At 36.9% G+C, this 18,868-nt stretch overlaps 1 protein-coding gene across 1 annotated transcript in view; it reads left to right on the top strand.

Annotated features, from left to right (window-relative positions):
- Positions 1 to 25: 25 nt before the first annotated feature.
- The window catches only part of LOC140156755 (protein RCC2 homolog), a 40,079-nt gene continuing 21,236 nt past the window's right edge, over positions 26 to 18,868 (top strand). Inside the window, exon 1 of the mRNA XM_072179716.1 lies at positions 26 to 270. Coding sequence (XP_072035817.1) covers positions 124 to 270 — 147 coding nt within the window. The 5' untranslated portion in view covers positions 26 to 123. The remainder of the gene's footprint in view (positions 271 to 18,868) is intronic.

Genomic DNA, 18,868 nt, shown 5'->3' with positions numbered 1-18,868 from the left:
GAGGTCACAAGGTCATATGCAAATGTATAGTTTCCTGAGACTTTTTCCCGGCAAATTTCTTTGTGTGATCGTCGTATAACTTGGCTATAAATCACCGTTTAAAAGCTATAAAACGACTTTAAAATGCCACGAGTAAAAAAACGAGAAAGTGAAGATCAAGGGGATACCAGTTCCGCTAAAAGAAAAAGCAAGAATGGATCGCGCGGCCGTAAAAGCGCTTCGTATGTGGAAGCCGTCGATGAGATCCCAGATGCGTTCATTGAACAGATCGTGAGTTATTGTATCAACAATGAAAATGTTTTTGTGCGCATACACACACAATCATAATGTATTCAATTATGAAATCGATGTGCGTTATGATATGATTTGATCCAGGGCTGCTTAAAAAGTGCCCCTCTTTGTCAGGATTGTGAATTGAGTCTTAATGTCTGTATTTTGATTGGGATTTTGACTTCCAATTTATAAATTTAAAGTTTCATAGCACTTCAGGATCAGGTTTTTGGTGCACCAATCGGCAATCCATTGACAAAAGTTTTGGTTTTACTTTAGCATCATCATGTTTATAGTCAATGGCAGTGCAGCCCATTAATTCGGCTCAGGCTCAGTACATTATTTAGCATCGGCAAATATCGCACGAAACAAGGCCCAAAAATTTAAGTTTGTAGCAGTAGCACATCTTTTTTTTAATTTGAATTTTGCATGGATATGCATGTATGTTGAGTTAAATGTGTATTGTAATTTGGGATTGTATTGTACGTACAATGTCAATGTGACAATGATTAATGTTCATGCATGCATGTATGTAACTTGTAATTAATCTAATTTTTCAAAACTTTAAAATTATATTCCGAAAAAATATGCAACTTTAATACATGATGCGATGTGTGAGTATCAACATTTAAATAAATTAAATTTGAACTAGCCTGAGGTCAAATGGTCTGGTAATGCTACATCATGTATAATATGGAGCTCCAGGCAGTCAGGCCTAATGTCCTCAAGCTTTTTTCCCTAAATTTGAATGAGGGAAATTTTAAAAATCTTATGCTGTGAGCCGGGTGACATCGCGAAAACACGTTTCAACAGTACCGTACTTTGTATTTCCAACCAAGCAAATGTAACAAAATAACCAAAAATTAGATGATTAATGCTTAATGTACCTTAGTGCATATTATTATGTAGTAATTGTAGTTCTTTATTTGAATGATGGTCGATTGCGGTAAGTCGTCTTTTACCCAGTAATTTGGGTCAAGTTTTGGGTGCCTAATTTAGCAATTATAGGCCCCCTACCGTACTTCAATATTTATTGTTGTGCGCCAGTACTGAAAATATATCCGGCTGTTTACTACCATTCGTACATATCGGGTGCTTATTTGCAAGTTGGACCCACAAAAATCAATTTGGGACCCACAGATTTCAATTAAATGTGATCTGAATGGGTCCAGCATAAAAAAGTGGACCCGGTTATTTGAGAGCAAACTGTGAATCCTGCCGAGGACCCGTCTTTGAACATTGCTACCTCCAGACAAGATGCATACCAGGGTTCTCCTTCCAGCATAATTTTTGCATCGCAAAAACTGCTATGCACTCTTTGCTTTGTATAGCAATTCTCAAATTGGGCATCATAGCAGTTTTTTATGCAATAAAAAATACATACTGGTATTTTTGTATTGAAGATTCTCAATAAAAGTACCCAAAATAATGTGTCTGTGTGACTGTGTCCATGCTGCAGCTGTGTCCTTTATTTACATTGTATCAATGATTTCAATAAACAGTTAACAGTTTTGCCATTTTCTCAAAAATTTTTATATTTATTGCATAAATTGCCCACGATTTAATCACCAAGAAAACACTTGTGATCGTCAAAACACAACCAGTTCTCTTTCTTCCATGTTTACAACAAAACAATTACCAATACTACCGAATACCGATTAATCAATACTAGCTAATAAAAAGTTTCTAACCAATGCAGTGATTGGATCATCTACATAACATGTACAGTACCATCCACAATACGATATAATCGATCAGCCAATCACGTTCTGGCTTTTGCAAGGGGCGGGTTTGCTGCTGCAACACACATAGGGCACCTACAACCAAATCTCCCTCCTTCACCATGGTGGGTGGGGACTGGGGAGCAACACATAGGCCTAGGGCACACCCTCCTTAACCATGGCGGGTGGGAAGCAACACATAGGGCACCTACAACCAAACCACCCTCCTTCATCATGGTGGGTTGGGAGCCATATTGATGTAGGCCTACATGTAGGGCACCTACAACTAAACCACCCTCGACCATGGTGGATGGGGAGCAACACATAGGGTACCTACAACCAAACCACCCTCCTTCATCATGGTGGGTGGGGAGCCATAGGCCTAGGGCACCTACAACTAAACCACCCTCAACCATGGTGGATGGGGAGCAACACATAGGGGACCTAAAACCAAACCATCCTCCTAACCATGACAGGTGGGTGGACAACACATACCTCCTTCACCAGGGTGGCAACACAAAGGGCATTAAGGGCACACATCCAAACCACCCCAATTCACTGAGGTGGGTGGGTAACACATCTAGGGCAAATGCCTGAAGAATCAACCTATAGTTAATTTTTTATTACTTCCGTGGTCCGGGTACGCGCTGGTGAATTGCGATCGTGTTGTAGAAGTGACAAGATCGCCTATTACGCGCCGCGACGTGACGACGACCAGTGGGTCAACCGGCTTGTTGTCAAGTGCGTTGATCAGCCAATCAGCGTGATTGTTTATTTCTTCTGTGTGTAAGCTCGTCTACGTTTTCTTCATTTTAAAATCTTCTGTACTTACCCCTTTGCTGGTAAGCCAAAACCATCCTTACCCCTACCTCATTCAGGCTTAAACTTTGTGAACCAAACCAGGGGTCGCCACCAGAATTAATTTCCATCCGATAGAAAATACCATGGCATGGCGAGTTGTGTGTGTGATGTGATGTGGGGGGTGGGGGTGTCTGTGTGTGTTGCGTCAACATTATGTTTAAATGCTTTTGGTTAAATTATGGTCTCATACATTGTATATGGTCTCATTTCAAATCCTATTGCAACCATTATTATGTTTTCAGAATCTTAGATTTTTTTTAAATTAAACTTCAAAAAAAAAAATCAATTTTTTTTCAGATTTTAAAAATTGCACTTACCTTCCAATTTGCACCAATCAGGGCGTTCAATCAAAATAACACTTACGGTAAAGTCCAACACTAACGGTAAAGTCCAACTCCAACATGTAATAGTAAACTCCAATCGTAAATGTTCGATGTTAAATCCAATTCCAACACATAGTCGTAGAAACTCCAAAAAAGTTCAATGCAAAAGTCCAATGCAAAAGTCCAATGCAAAACTCGTAAAAGTTTTTAATCAGGCCTCGAAATAAGGCGGGCCCTCGGCCCCCGAAAATCAGCGAGGGCCCGCAAAAGATACATCCGGCGGGCCCAAAGGGCCCGCAAAATTTGTGGCAATTTTTATCACTTACGGACTTGAGCTTACTGCAGAATTCAACAGTCATGCAACACCAACAAATCGCCCGACTATATTGCATTCTAAATTCACATTTCGGGAGAATTGAAGTAAATTCAAGGCCAAAAACATTGTTATTTACTTAGATCTTTAATAATATTAGATAGTTATGATGTTAAAGTAGGTGTAATAACTCTGTTTTTTCACATAAAATCGTGTTTTTTGGTACTTTCGGGATAACACAATACACCACTATAATACAGCAGGTCATGAATATTAATGAGGTTCTGTCACTGTGGCGGGTTTATAATAGCACTGCATGACTTTTGCATATTAAATCACTTTTGATTTTGATAAAATTGGAGATATAAAGGAAATGAAAAAAGACTGATTAACCGGGACTGATACTAATGACAAAAAACAAATCAATTCAAAATAAAATAAAAACTTTTTTTTAAAAAAAAAAAAACCCAGCATCTTTTTTCTTTGGGCTTCTCTCTTTCTATTCTTTCTAGTACTTCTTTATGTATCTTACTATAAATAGGGAAATGTTGTATCTATCTATCTATCTATGTATCTATGTATGCCTATAAAGGCTCCGTCAGTTTCGATCCAAATGTCGCCAAATTCATACGGGAGATCGAGGAATATACGGGAACGTGTTTAAACTTTATTTGGTTGAAAACGGTCAAGAATTGGCCTCAAAATCAGTGGAAATGTGGTACGTTGCTATGCTGGGTAAACAAAAGGGAGTCAGTTGTCAAGCTAGCCCGTCTTGGCGTCGTGACGGGCGTATCTAATGCCAAGCCGCTCGCGTAAGCGCAGCGATAGCGCCTGGTAACGCAGCACTACGCCAAAACGACGCAGAGTCCCGCAATGAATGATAATACGGGTGAACGACCGACCGTAGGCGTAATAAATACGGGGAAAAGATGTGTGTTAAAAAGTACAAACAACATGAAGAGGTAGGCCTACTGTAATTAAAAAAGAAAACAAAATGAGGACAAACAGGTAGGCCTACGAGTATTTTGGTTAGCCTATAGTTAGTCACAGTAAGAAAATGAAAACGGGAATAAAACAGGCTAAAGAAAGAAAGAATAATAAAATCTAATAAAATTAGATGATTTAAATAAAAAAAGCTATTAAACTGAGGACAGTTAACTAAATAAATAACATGAAAACGGGAAATCACAAGCTAAGCAGCAAATAAAAAATTAAGTCAACAGGGAAATGTAAGAAAGGACAGATTTAGAAAATAATGGGAACGGGATTGAGTAAATAAAAAACACGGTAACGGAAATTTGCAAGCTTAGCAGCAAAATGTTTTTAAAAAATGGAACAACATTGGCCCATGTAGAAGAAACTAAAAAGAAAAAAAGAAGCTAAAATGGAAACTTAGGCTTAACGAGGGTCAGACTCAGATAAATGAAATTTACCTTTTCAATGATTCTACCTGTTCAGTAATTCCTCCCGTTTTAGTGAACGCTGCCATTTACTCACCTAGCGGGGACCCGCGCGTAGCGCGGGTGTCCCGCTAGTATTAATTAATTCCTAATTACTTAATTACTCCTACTTATTAAATAATCTATTCATTTGAATGTTAACATATTATGGGTTATTTGTTTCTTTATTTTCCTTAGGCTCCTACAGTTACTCACTTTTTCGTGGGGTCACATAGGTTAAAATCAATGGCCCAAATTTGGGCCCCCAAAAATTTGTGAGGGCCCTCAAACATTTAAGATCAAGGGCCCAAATGGCCCTCAGAAATTCTGGCTTATTTCGAGGCCTGTTTTTAATTTAGTCAATTGTAATTAATGGTGACGCTGCAGTTGTGGAAGTTCATACTTATGTTCCTATTGTCTTGTCTGCTTGACAGCATAGTACTAAATTACTACTTCTGGTAGTTGTACTTATTTGTTGTTGCGGTTGCGGTAGCGCCAACGGTGCTTGTTCTACTACTGCAGGCATGACACCGGCAGGAAGATCTACGCCGCAATGGTCCATCAAACTTTGCATCTGCGAGTTTGTAAGTAATAACTCTGTTGCTTCATCAGGCTCATGCCCAGTTTCTGAATGTGGAGGTGGAGACGGCGACGGAGGTGCCCGAGAGCATGTTGCCGGCACTAATTCATTCTCACCAAGCGAACAATACAATGCATCTGATATTTTCTGCTTTTTTGTATCATTCTGTCGACCAATATAAGTCCTGATGCTGGCTTCGTTTGTGTGTCCCGACACGTTGCAGATATCCCTTGCTGCGAACCCACATTCATCAAGCCTAGTGATGCAAGTCGCTCTTAAGCTATGATTTGTGTAACGCCTCGAAAGACCTGCAGCTAATGAAATCTTAGACATGAAATTGCCTAGAGTTTTCTCACCTACTGGTGCATTTCTATACCATGGCTTTCCGCTACTTTCTGATCTAGACCGGATCGGTGCCTGGAATAATGTGTTGTTGTCTAGATGGAGCTTAGATAGGTACTTTTCAAACGATGCCACCGGACAACGTTCTGTTTTTGTTTCATACATTCTTCCACCATCAACGCGACTCTTCATGCTGTCACCGCGTATCTTTTTAGTCATCTCATCCTTTCCAGCTTTCTCAGGTTCTCGCATCCTCGGCGACAGATGAAAAACATCAACTCAAACCATACTTTATTTTGCAACCCTTCCGGCGTGTCTACATCAAAAACTCCTGATTCAGATTCATAAAGTTTTGTCATGTCATCTGCATCGATCGGTACGTAGTGTGTCGTGTCTCCTAGACCTTCCCTCTTCAACTTTGCTTGATTTGCCGCAAATGCCAGGTTTGCTTGAGCGAAAACTGGTTCCGATATAATATTAACTGCTATTCCTTTCATTTTGAGGTGTCGATTCAAGCCAGCTCGTATGTTTATCAAGCTCCCGGTCAGGGTTCGAATTTGGCTGTATCGCATAGCAGTTTGCTCCACATTTTGAAGTAACTGCTACCCAATTTTGCATTTGTATAGCAATTTTTATAGTGCTTTGATATATGAAAGTATCCTGATTATGATGAATTAGCCAAAAACTGCTACGCAATTTTTTTTAAAGAATTCGCACCCTGCTCCCGGTTTTGTATTCCTTTCCATCTGCTCGCCGAACTTCGATGTAAAACTTTCTCAATGTATCTGCCAACTGTTGCTTGCTCCACTGCTCGAAATTGTGGTCGAGGTTTCTAGCCTGCAAATAATCCCTGAAAATGTTCACTTGACCAGCAGTGCTTCTCTGAGTATTTTTGCTATCTTTCTGTTGGATTATATCGTTTAGTTCTTGGCTATTTACTTCAGGAAAGCGATCTGCGCTTCGACCTCCGCCGCCGCCTCCGCCATCTTTTTTTTTGCAGACGATTGATTATCTTTGCAAATTGTCTCGATAAATTAGTCTTGTTTGCACAATTTATGGTCCCCATACGATCGGTTCTAAAAATACGTATATTGGCGCAAAATTTAAAATTTAAAACGTTCTCGCTAAAAAATTGGGTATGCGAATATTAAAAACAGCCCAGGTTTTTTTTTAAAGCGTCCATGTGTGTGAAAAAATCGGACGCTTCAGCTCTGTACAACAAAGTATAGGGACTAAGATTCTGAAAACATAATAATGATATAAAATTGGATGGTTTGAATTGGTCGAGCTATGAGTTTTAAAATATTGGACGAGACAAAGTCGAGTCCAATATTTTAAAACTCATAGCTCGACCAATTAATTTGTAGTATTGGGTTCAAACCATCCTATTTTATATCAAACTTGGGTCAAACCTGCACTATGGGAACCCTCATCCATTGGTGGTGTTCAAGGTCATATACTGAGGTCAAAGGTCATTTGAGGTCAGCTTGAAAATGGGCTGAAAATACAAAATCTGATCTTACATGAACAGTTCAATTCCAATTGCAACCAAACGTAATCTAAAGCTGCATTATGGGTACTTTCATTTACATGTAATGGTGATGTTTAAGGTCATATACCGTAGTGGTCCGAGTATAGTCCCACCCGTTTTTTATGTGAAAATTTTTCACAATAGGGGGGGGGGATTATACTCGAATTAAAAAAAAAAAAAAAAATTTAAATTTTTTTAAGTTTATTTTTTTCGGTGTTGTCCCTGGACCTAGACCTAGATGCTAGGATCATTCATGGTTGACCTAAAAAAAAAAATAAAAAAAAAAAATTCAAGATATTTTGTATTTTTAATATGAAAATTGATACTTTCCACGTGTTTATACTGAGCGTACGGCTTTTTGACCCGCTATTTTTCGGGCACAAAATACCAATCATAATCCGGCCACCGTTCCCCAGCTTGTTTCTACTGAGACCAGAAAGCCGTGTCTCGCACGATGCACGGCATTTTTTCCTGTAAACCGAAGTACGGAAAACAGATTTGACGGTTAATTATATCCTAAATTTAAATGTCTACGGATGGCAGCTAATGGCATATGACCTACAATCACAAGTTAGTATTTTCGTAAAATCCAAATTGCATTAATTTACCAGTGGATCTAGTAATTGGCTATTATGATAATTAATTTACAGATATATAACCAACTCATTAATTATAAAGATATAACCAACTCATTAACTATAAAGAAGTAGGCCTAGACTAAGTAAAGTCATATCCATTTTACTTCATCAAGTTCATGCGAGTCACACATGTGTCCAGTGAATATAATATCGGAAAGAAGGAACCTACTACATCATAGGCCTAAGCTAGACTATACAAGTAGAATATAAATCGCGTTATTTTTGCAACACGCATGACTCGACCCGCGCAACCGATGACACGGCTCGTTTTACTGCGCAGATTACACGCTTTGACCGGCATGATCCACCTCAAGAGGTGGATCACGAAAGGCGAAAGCACATGACCCGGCATGACACGGCAACCGATTACCCAAGTCGTTTCTACTGGGCTCGTTTACCCGGCACGCGCACGCACGCGACGCGGCATGGCCCGAATTTTACCCTCAGTAGAAACACGCAGAATGTTTTCATGTCATACTCTATTAATGATTTCAAAATGCATTCAAATTCAATGCATTTTGAAATCATTAATAGAGTATGACATGAATTTTTTTTTTAGGTCAACCATGAATGATCCTATCATCTAGGTCTTGGTCCAGGGACACTCCAAAACCGAAAAAAAAACTTATAAAAAAAAAACATTTTTTTTTTTTTTTTTTTTACAATTTCTGAAATTTTTTGAAAAATGGGGGTGGGATTATACTCGACGTGGGACTATACTCGGACGAATCACGGTACTGAGGTCAAAGGTCATTTGAGGACAGTCCGAAAATGGGCTGAAAATACAAAATCTGGTCTTATATGAACAGTTCAATTCCAATTGCAACCAAACGTAATCCAAAGCTGCATTATGGGTACTTTCATGGTGATGTTCAAGGTTACATGTACCTACATGTACTGTGTACTGAGGGCAAAGGTCATTTGAGGTCAGCTTCAAAATGGACTGAAAATACACTGAAAATGGGCTGAAAATACAAAATCTGGTCTCACATGAATAGTTCAATTCCAATTGCAACCAAACGTAAGCCAAAGCTGCATTATGGGAAGTTCAAGGTGTAAAATTGGCTGAAAATGGAAAAATGTGGGTCACAAAACTGGTTCACATGAATGTTTACCATGTGTGGTGTTCACTACCCATACCTTCAGACGACCCTATTTTCAGAAATTCATCAATACTTGCAAAAAAAGTTTTGAATTTTTCAAAAAACTGACTGATTTTCGATTTCATGTGTGCTTGCTCATGTACATTAAAACTTGATTAAGTCAGTCAAAATGGATTTGCCTCCAAACAGCGTTGGACGTAAGACATTTTTTATGCATACCATTATCAGCATTACCAGCTTACACTCCTTTTTTTTTTGTTACATTTATACACTTGCTACACATTTCCAAAATTGTGTAGCAAAGTGATCAACATTTAGTAGCATTTTGCTCTGTGCTACTGGCTATGGCCACCGCTGCCTCCAAAGGCTTTGAATAACTTGTTTTGAGTTATGATCAGCACGACTGTAAGTTGATTCATTTGCCAATTACTGCAAAACTGCAAATATGGGTGTTGTACTGTATGCTTGTGTGCCTGTTTTCAAACCCTAAATTCATATCTTTATAGACTTCCTAAATTTGTGAATCTGTAATTGTGACCAGTCATTTTTATACAAAATTGGACTTTGTGGCAAACTCCTTCAATTCAAGATGAAATCATGTGCAAAGAAATAACGAACATAAAAATTAATTGGGATTTATTTTCACTATATATCTGAGTGTCTTGATCAATTGCAGTGATGTTTCACAATTTGAGCTTGGAATATAAATCTAAAATTTAATTTTTCCTGCAAAGTCTATCCTTTTGATGTGACTGGTAGTCACAGTTAAATGCTTTTATTCATGAAAATATTTATATGGCATAACTATAATAATCTATAGAGGACATGTCATTATAACTGTATCTGGATTTATTGCCAATTAATTTTTCACAAAAATGCTAATTTTGGAAAAGAACAGAAATGAGAAAACACCTCTTTAGAAGACACTTCATGTTTATTGCACTTGTCAATTTGTTTATCTTCGGCATATGTTAGTTGTGAATATGTCAACAAAATGTCATTCCATGAGAAGATGAAGTGTCAGTAACCTTTTAAAAGTCTGTAAGTCAATCAATCCAATATAGTCCTGCTCAAAACTGCAAATTTGGATAGAAAACAGACAACAAATTACATTTTTTCCAACCCACACATCAAATTTATTACATAACATTGGTTATTTGTGAATCTAGATTTATTCCTGAAAATATTGACTACAAGAATAGCAAATGTCAGTAACCTGGGTGCAGAATACCACATAGATTTTGTGATGAAAAAATGCACTTAAATGGCATGTTCTTTCAAGTGAATTGCTTGTATCTTTGAATAGCGTTGAATTGAGGTTGCCATATTGACATACAGAGTATCAGATGCTATCTTGTTATGCAAGATGTTAATGCCACTTCATTTATTATAAATGTTTTCTATTTCAGCAAAGATTGAGGAACTGGCTGGCAATCCAATTTTTGCAATCATACACATGTACATTGTATACTTTATTGTATTGTAAGGTTATTTTAGCATCGTCAAGTATTCAGGCAGGCAAGCGCAAGTGTTTGGTTGATGATGTGCGCATGCATGCAGTTTTCATCAGTTGCTTTGCAGCTAGGGTCCCTGGACAGGTTTTGATGATAGTTGAATTTCATTGTGAATGTATGTGAGAGTTCATACACCTCTTAGCATGAGTGAGTGGCTGAGTTAGTGAGGAAGAGTTGTTGTAAATTGTTTGTTATTGTCATGACTGATGCTTGCAATTAGATGTGGGGTTTGGACAAATTGGAATTGATTGGTGTTGTTAACCCCTGTTAAAGCCATATATACATGTACATTTATGATCTTTCATGTATAATATGGAATTGGTTAATTTTTTTTTCAAACCTGATTTTTTGGCATATTTGTAATGTTCACACATGTATGTCCCAACTACATGTATATACATGTAAATGGAATCAGCCAAATTTGTTGTTTGTCAGATCAAGAGAGCAATTTTAACAAATTGTCATAATTCAGCATAAGAATGACAAAATTAAAATATGGAAATCATACGTTATGACTATGTTGACTTCAAAGCTATAATGTATACAATTTCCGTCAAATTGTGTTAATATTTTTTACCCAAAATGCTGAAATAAGCTAACTATCTGTCCATTTTAAAACATTATTAACTAGCAGTTAAATGCTTTTATTCATGAAAATATTTATATGGCATAACTATAATAATCTATAGAGGAAATGTTGTTAAACTGTAGAGTGGATTTATTACCAATTAATTTTTCACAAAAATGCTAATTTTGGAAAAGAACAGACATGAGAAAACACCTCTTTAAGTGCAATAAACAATGAACATATTTGTAATGTTCACACATGTATGTCCCAACTCACCTATATATGTATGTAAATGGAATCAGCCAAATTTGTTGTTTGTCAGATCAAGAGAGCAATTTTAACAAATTGTCATAATTCAGCATATATACAATTTCCGTCAAATTGTGGTAAAATTTTTTACCCAAAATGCTGAAATAAGCTAACTATCAGGGCGTGTTTCTGTTCATTTTAAAACAAAATAACGAGGTAAAGTGAAAGAAACCGTTACCCAACTGGCTATTGGCCATTGGCTGTGGAATTGACTCAGTTCTGTGAAGGACATGTGTTGAATTATTACCTCAAATTTAAATGTGAGAAATATGAGAGTTGAAAAAATATTTTTTAAAAAACAGAAAAGAAGGAAGAAATGTCAACTGCTAAATAATGCATGCATACTATTTTCGGATTTTATGATATTGTTTTGAGGCTGTAAGGAGTGCCTTGTCAAAAATTAATGCATCAAGGACACTTATCAAAGGCATACTCGGCAGTGGGGTTTGACTCCCACCCTTTTTATTTTACCCCCACCCTTTTTATTGAGGCACCCTTTATACTGAAAATTCCTGACCCCCACGCTTTTTACTGAGGCACCCTTTATACTGAAAATTCTTGACCCCCACCACTTTTTGCTTTTTCCGCTATTTGTAAACTGACAAAGTCGCACGCAATTTGGTTCAAGTATCAAGTACGCTTGAATTCTGCACCTATTTCACATGTGCGAGTCCGATGCTTTTCTCTCCAATAAGTTAATTGATACATTACGTGAACAATGCAAATTATATGTGAAAAACTACTACTGCACTGTAAAATAAGCATTTTAATGAATAACTGTACTTTTATGGTGTTCAAATGTTGTTCTTGTCATGAAACTTGGACGACGCTGTGTTCAGCGACTATATCCTACTTCTTCCGTGCTGCTTGGCGCAATCAATTATGCATGTTAATGGCGTCACTCATATACGATCAATGTAAAGAAAAATAACACGTCATGGAAAATCGGACATTTGCATATAGCGTAGGTGTTTTGGCAGCGCTTCGGGGAGGATATTGTGTACATTGCACTGGATTCACGTAAACAAGCGCGAGCCTGCATCAAATGGAATTTTATCTTGCGACATAGTGTGCAAGTTTTGGTGATTTTTCTTGGAACTATGATTATTTTATCATTCAATAAAAATATACTGTAAGTTGGAAGAAGCCCCACGCTTTTATTTTAATCCCACGCTTTATATCAGTCCACGCTTTTTACCCAAAAAGTTTAAACCCCAACGCTTTCACCAATTTTCAGAATTTCGAACCGGCACGCATTATAAAGCGTGGACTGCCGAGTGTGAAAGGTCAGCTACTATTGGTTCATTGCTTCATGAATATTTATACTGTATATGAATGAATATTAATTCCTATAAAACTAAGCTCCTTTCCTCCCTTGAGTGTACAATCATTTGTAATCCACTTCATTCTGGCAAATAAATTGGTTTTCTTAATATATTCACATCAAGGAAATGGAAGATAAACAGTGGTGTCACATACATGTATTTAGCTCAATATTTGTTTATTATGTCATTGAGTTGACGTCACTGAACATCATTCTGGAAAGGCATCAAATTTTCATTTGAAGCAAGTTTGATGGTTGTGATTTATTTATAAATGAGTTGGCAGGAACATAATTTAACTAAAACACTGCAGTGTACTTTTTTTATTAATACATTGAGGCAAGAAAACAGTAATCACTTAAATTTCCATAGGTCTTGCGGTTCTTGAATTAAGGTATATAATATATCAAAATTAAACTTCTGGGCGTTTTCCTCGCCTTGAGAAAAGTAATGCACATGGGGTGGCAATGACACATTTTGGGATGTCCTTTATAGAACTCATGCCATTCCTCTTGTGTGTCAGCTTTATTTGTGTCAATATTTGTGTGCAAACAACAATAGATTATGCTCCCCTCTAACCCGCCTTATAAAGGGTTATCATGTGAACAGGTTATATAAATGTGATGTTCAGCTTGTTGGGAATTGAGAAATTTTATGAAAACAAATGGGTAGGTTTGTTTTTTACAGTTAAATATTTGAGAAAAGAATACACAATACATGTACAAAACTACAAAGTGATTACTTTCAACAAACCAAAACTATTTTAATTTCTGAAAAAAAGATACATGTGAGCTTTAAAGAGAAAGCAAATGTCAAATCATCTTGTAGCTAGGGCCCAAGAATTGTGATGAACTTCTCACTTACCCAACCATGCTAGTAAAATGCTAGTGAAAATAAGCAACCTATACATAGATACACAATTTTGAAATGATGAACTAATATGACAACCCAAAAATAAACTTAGCCTGAAAAAATAAACCACTGCATTATATACATTTTAGATCTTTAATGTAGACTTCACAGAGCAATTCCATTTACTCCGATCTGCTACTTGAGGCCACAAATGCTATAATCATAAAGACCACTTTATTTGCATCATCGGAGGGAGCAGAGAGATGCAATCTGAGCTCTCCCGTTGATACACTCATCACTTGAAATGAAAAGAGTGGATTATAATACAAAATGACATCAATAAGCAGTGTGATTGTATGATAATAGTAGTGTGGCAAAGTGTACCACGTATGAGACCTGCTTGCCGACTCAGCCGAGACATCAGAAAATTGATATGATCTTTAAATATTAACATTTTTTGGAGTTCTTGTACATGTTTGGGTAAATATGTTAGTAACGATGTCAAGAAGTGTTATGATGTTTTTGGATAGGACCAGTTATCAAACAGGATGTGAATTTGCATAAGAGTGTAAGATTTTAAGAATAAACATTGTGGTGTTTTTTGCAATGAGATGATTTATAGGGCTTAATTAAATAAGCAGAAATGAAGATTTAGCATTCTGAAACTTAAAACTCACTTTCAATTACATAGCTCTTCAAAGGATAAAAACTCACTTTCATTTACATACCCGTGTATGTAGATCTTCAAGGGCTGTCTCTAATTTAGTTTCAGATTCAGTGGTCTTTAGACTAATGATTAAATATATAGTAAAAGGTATCAAAATTGTCATTTGGGAAGTCACAAATAAAGAATTATGTGTACAAAAACTATTTTAAGGGCTTCATTTCAAGGGTGTCGGAAGCATTTTGTTAATTTGTGTGTGGGGGTGAACCCCTTATTCACACCATAAGCCAACTACTTTCAAGCAAGGTATTCTAGCCAGCAAAGTATGGAATACTTTGTCAGCAACGTATATAATACTTTGCAGGTTTGGATTTGAAATGTGTAGATTGGGATATTAAGGGGGTACTACACCCCTGCCTAATTTTGTGCCTATTTTTGCATTTTTCTAAAAAATTAGAGCTTATTGGTGACAAGTAAGATATGTGTATTATAGGGGCAAGGATTACAACTACTGCACTGGTAATTTTATTTCAGCACAGACAACAGTTGTGGAGTTACAGTCAATAATGAGGGAAAACCAATATTTGATCAATAAATCAATAACTACTTGCCTTGAGTTGCTGAATTTTCAGTGCAGTAGTTGTAGTCCTTGCCCCTATAATATACATATCTTACTTGTCACCAATGCACTATCATTTTTGAGAAAAATGCAAAAATAGGCACAAAATTGGCCAGGGGTGTAGTACCCCCTTTAAGGGTTATAGATTTGGATATAGTTCTTGAGGTACAATGTCTTAGTTTAACTTAAGGGGGGTCGATCTTTTGTGCGTAATTATACAGGGTGTATCAAAATTAAGTATACAGTTTGAAAAATGCCGCTAGATTAAAAAGTATGAGGTCTGTGGTCAAAATTCTCTGGTTGATAACTTAATCAACATCTTGTCCTGCTATAGTTGAAAAATCACTGGCGTGTGACCAATAATAAGGATTTGGTGGCTACTTTTGTGAACTGAGTACAAAAAGCAGTTGTGCGAAGTCAATAAAAATCAAAACAACATACAAATCACAAAAAAAGTATCACCACTTTCTTTACTGTTTACAGTTATTGACAGTTTTAGTCTTGGTCTTCCACATGTCCACAATTCTTCTGTATGCAGATTTCGGCTCTTCTTAACATGGCGTTCACATCACTCCTACTGAGAGGTCTGTCCTGCCTGATAATGTCAAATTGTGCAATTTTGCGTCTCTAAAGTTCATCAAGGTCTGCAAGAGGACTTTTGAAAACATTTAATGCAAACTCTGCTTCATCACCAATGATGAAATCTTACAGGAAACGTAGGGGACGGGCAAGAAGCCACTGACAGAACACAGTGCGACGTTGGTGATCTGCTTGCTGAAGTTGATGGCTCCTTATCGTCTAGCTTCGTCTGATAGGGATGAAATCGCAAGTCATAAACGAGTTATTCTGGTTGCAGGTGGTATTCCAAGTCCATTTCGACGGCAGCTAATCTGACCTCCTGCTTGTCCCGCCTGCAGAGTGTTACGAACTGCTAGGATATAAACAACAGAGCTTCCAGTTCGGGGCGACCACAATGTTCTCTGTTCAGATTAATACGACTCGTTCCAGTTATCTGATACTTCGCAACGTTTTTGTAAATAGCGCCACGTGAAGGGGGACGTGCATTAGAAGTGCTTCGGAGATTCCGTCTGCTGGTGTCTGGGTGCGATGGTACATTGTCTTGTCTTGTCACTGCAACAAGGAAGGCCATTTGCTCGGCGTGTACTGTGGAGTATCCATTTTAATGTTGCTATTCTTCTTGTCAAGTAAAACCTAGCATATGTAAGGATATAGTTGCCCAGATTTACCAAAAGTCACGTGTTATGTAACTCACACATGCACATGATTGGAACCCTAACAATGAGGACAAATGATCTGTACACCTGCATGTTTCTCTTGGCTGCAGAACAATAAAAAGCACCGGCATTTAAACCCAATTGACTTGGCAAGAACTGCTTTTTGTACTTGGCTCACAAAAGTAGCCACCAAATCCTTATAAATAGTCACACGCCAGTGATTTTTCAGCTGTAGGAAGACAAGATGTTGATTAAGTTATTAACTAAAGAATTTTGACCAAATACCTCATACTTTTTAATCTAGCGGCATTTTTTAAACTGTATACTTAATTTTGATACACCCTGTAGAGGGCCAGGGGATTCACTCTATCATTAAAAAAATTATTTGAAGAAGTCAAAGAGCCCTAGGAATAAAAACTGTAGTGTAATTCACGCCAGATACAATTTCTATATACGACAAAAATAAATTTTTGTAATCGATCAATAAACAAACGTTTTATATCAATTTTAAATTTAGCCTGAATCCGTAAATATGGTACCTCTCGCCTTTTTTTAGGTCAAGGCTATTTTTACCATTATGCAGCGAACCATTGTTGAAGCTATTTCACATACACATGTACAAAACATTCTAGAGAAAGAATGAGGACATATAGTGTTGAAATATCTTTTGTTGATTTCGAATGATAATGTCATGAAGTCGTACATTTTAAGGTCAAATTCCTAAAACCAAAACAAAACATTGCGACGCAGATAATTCCCGACTTCACGCAATTTCATCATCACATCAGTGTCTTTATTATTTGTTTGAAACCTTTCCCAAACGTTCGTGCTATTTATGCATAAACGGCTAATCTATCTTTACAAAAGCGCGTCTTTTTTAGTAAACAAAAGGCTAAAGATGGCATTATGAGATTTATCTTTTATCATTACACTCTTCCGCTCAACTGCCATGGTGGCGAGTGGTAAAGCGCTAGACGCGTAATCGAAGGAAGTTTAGAATCGCTGGTTCGAGTCCCAACGAAGCCTGTGGAAACTTTTTTTTTTCTTCAAAATTCATGATCGCATTCGAAATGAGTCACTTGTCGGTAAATCATGTCTCGTATCCTTAAACTCTACATATTTTCTTTATGGCGGTCATGTTACGCTATGATAGCACACAAGGCATTCAATAGTAATTCACTTATACTCTTCATATCACTGGAGAAAACAATTGATGGAATGAAAAAAATAATTATCACAATGACAGCTGAGCCTCCAAAGTTATTAACTGCAAACTTGTATTCGAGTCACCAAACTTGAGTTGAGTCACTGAAGCGTCGAGTCAAGTCATTTGGGATTTGAGTCTCAAGTTGAGTCACAAGTCCTACAATTTCGAGTCGTTCGATTAGAGTTATTTGATTAGAATCATTACAAGTTTGACTTACTGTGATGATGCACTGTAAGGGATGGGTAGAAATTACCTTTTTTTTATACTATACAAAAACAAATATGTGAAGAAAAAAAAAGTAAAACAATTTGGAGAACATAATTGATGGAACAAATGTCTTCATTAACTCACTCAATGACTGGGCCTCAATTGATGGAACAAATGTCATCATTAACTCACTCAATGACTAGGCCTCCCAAATCAAGTCAGGCAATGTTTTCATGACTAGCGCTCGTACATGTATGCTACATTACACTTGTAAGAGGTAATTGCCGCATGCAGTGGTCAGTACAGAGTGATTGTGGTCATCGCAATGAACTAGTATCAGGTTATTATGGAACATAAAGGATAAGTGCACCTGTGAATCTAGGGTACGTCTCTGTGATCTAATGAATGCCATGGCGATTTGTTTGGGGCTCTTGAATTCTGAGGTCTGTCTTCTTTCTTAATTTTTTTTTAATTGGATAGTATTGTATTTGGTCAGTAGGACTGAAATGGTTTCAAACATAAAATTTGGGTTTGTTTAGTTATTTCCATTTTCTACAGTAAAGTACAATTTTATAGGTCATAGTGTTTTTGACTAATAGGGAAGTAACAAAATCTGAAATTATCTGAAGTCGCTTAAAAATGGCTGATAAATCGGGGAGTTCGGGGAAAATACCCTTAAAATATTTTCTTTTCAGAAATATCGACAAAAAGAAGTACTGGTAACCTGACAGATTGTACCCATCTTTGAAATTATATCTCATATTGGATTGCACAGAGTTCCTTATGCCGAGGAACTCAATTTGTATTCAGTCAATCACTAAACGAGAATTTACTGAATACATCGTGATACTGAAGTGAACATTATGTTACAACAGGCCACACATAAATATTGTATGGCATTTGAGTTGACAGTTTCACTATGTATGTTTAGTAAATTGAACAAGTGCATAATGTATGTTGAAATTACATCAATTGTATAAGTGCATGAATGATTGCTTGCAAATGAACTAAAATGTGTTTTTTTAATAAATGTACTCATGTTCAGAAATCAAATCTGTTTCATGTTTGTTGACAATGGGTATGTTAACTAAGTTGTAAAATATTTTAAATACTGATTGCTGCGTTGCTTGTGTGTAGAAACATCCAAATTTGTCACTTTGAAACACTACCTACAATGTCATTCAAATTTGCCATATTGGGAATAAACGTGCATGGTGCTGAATGAGGAATCAAAATATGCAGAACAAATT

Source organism: Amphiura filiformis, chromosome 7 (assembly GCF_039555335.1).
Source record: "Amphiura filiformis chromosome 7, Afil_fr2py, whole genome shotgun sequence".
NCBI lineage: Eukaryota > Metazoa > Echinodermata > Ophiuroidea > Amphilepidida > Amphiuridae > Amphiura > Amphiura filiformis.
Note: the sequence above shows the minus strand (reverse complement) of the source record. Positions and strands in the feature narration are given on the sequence as shown.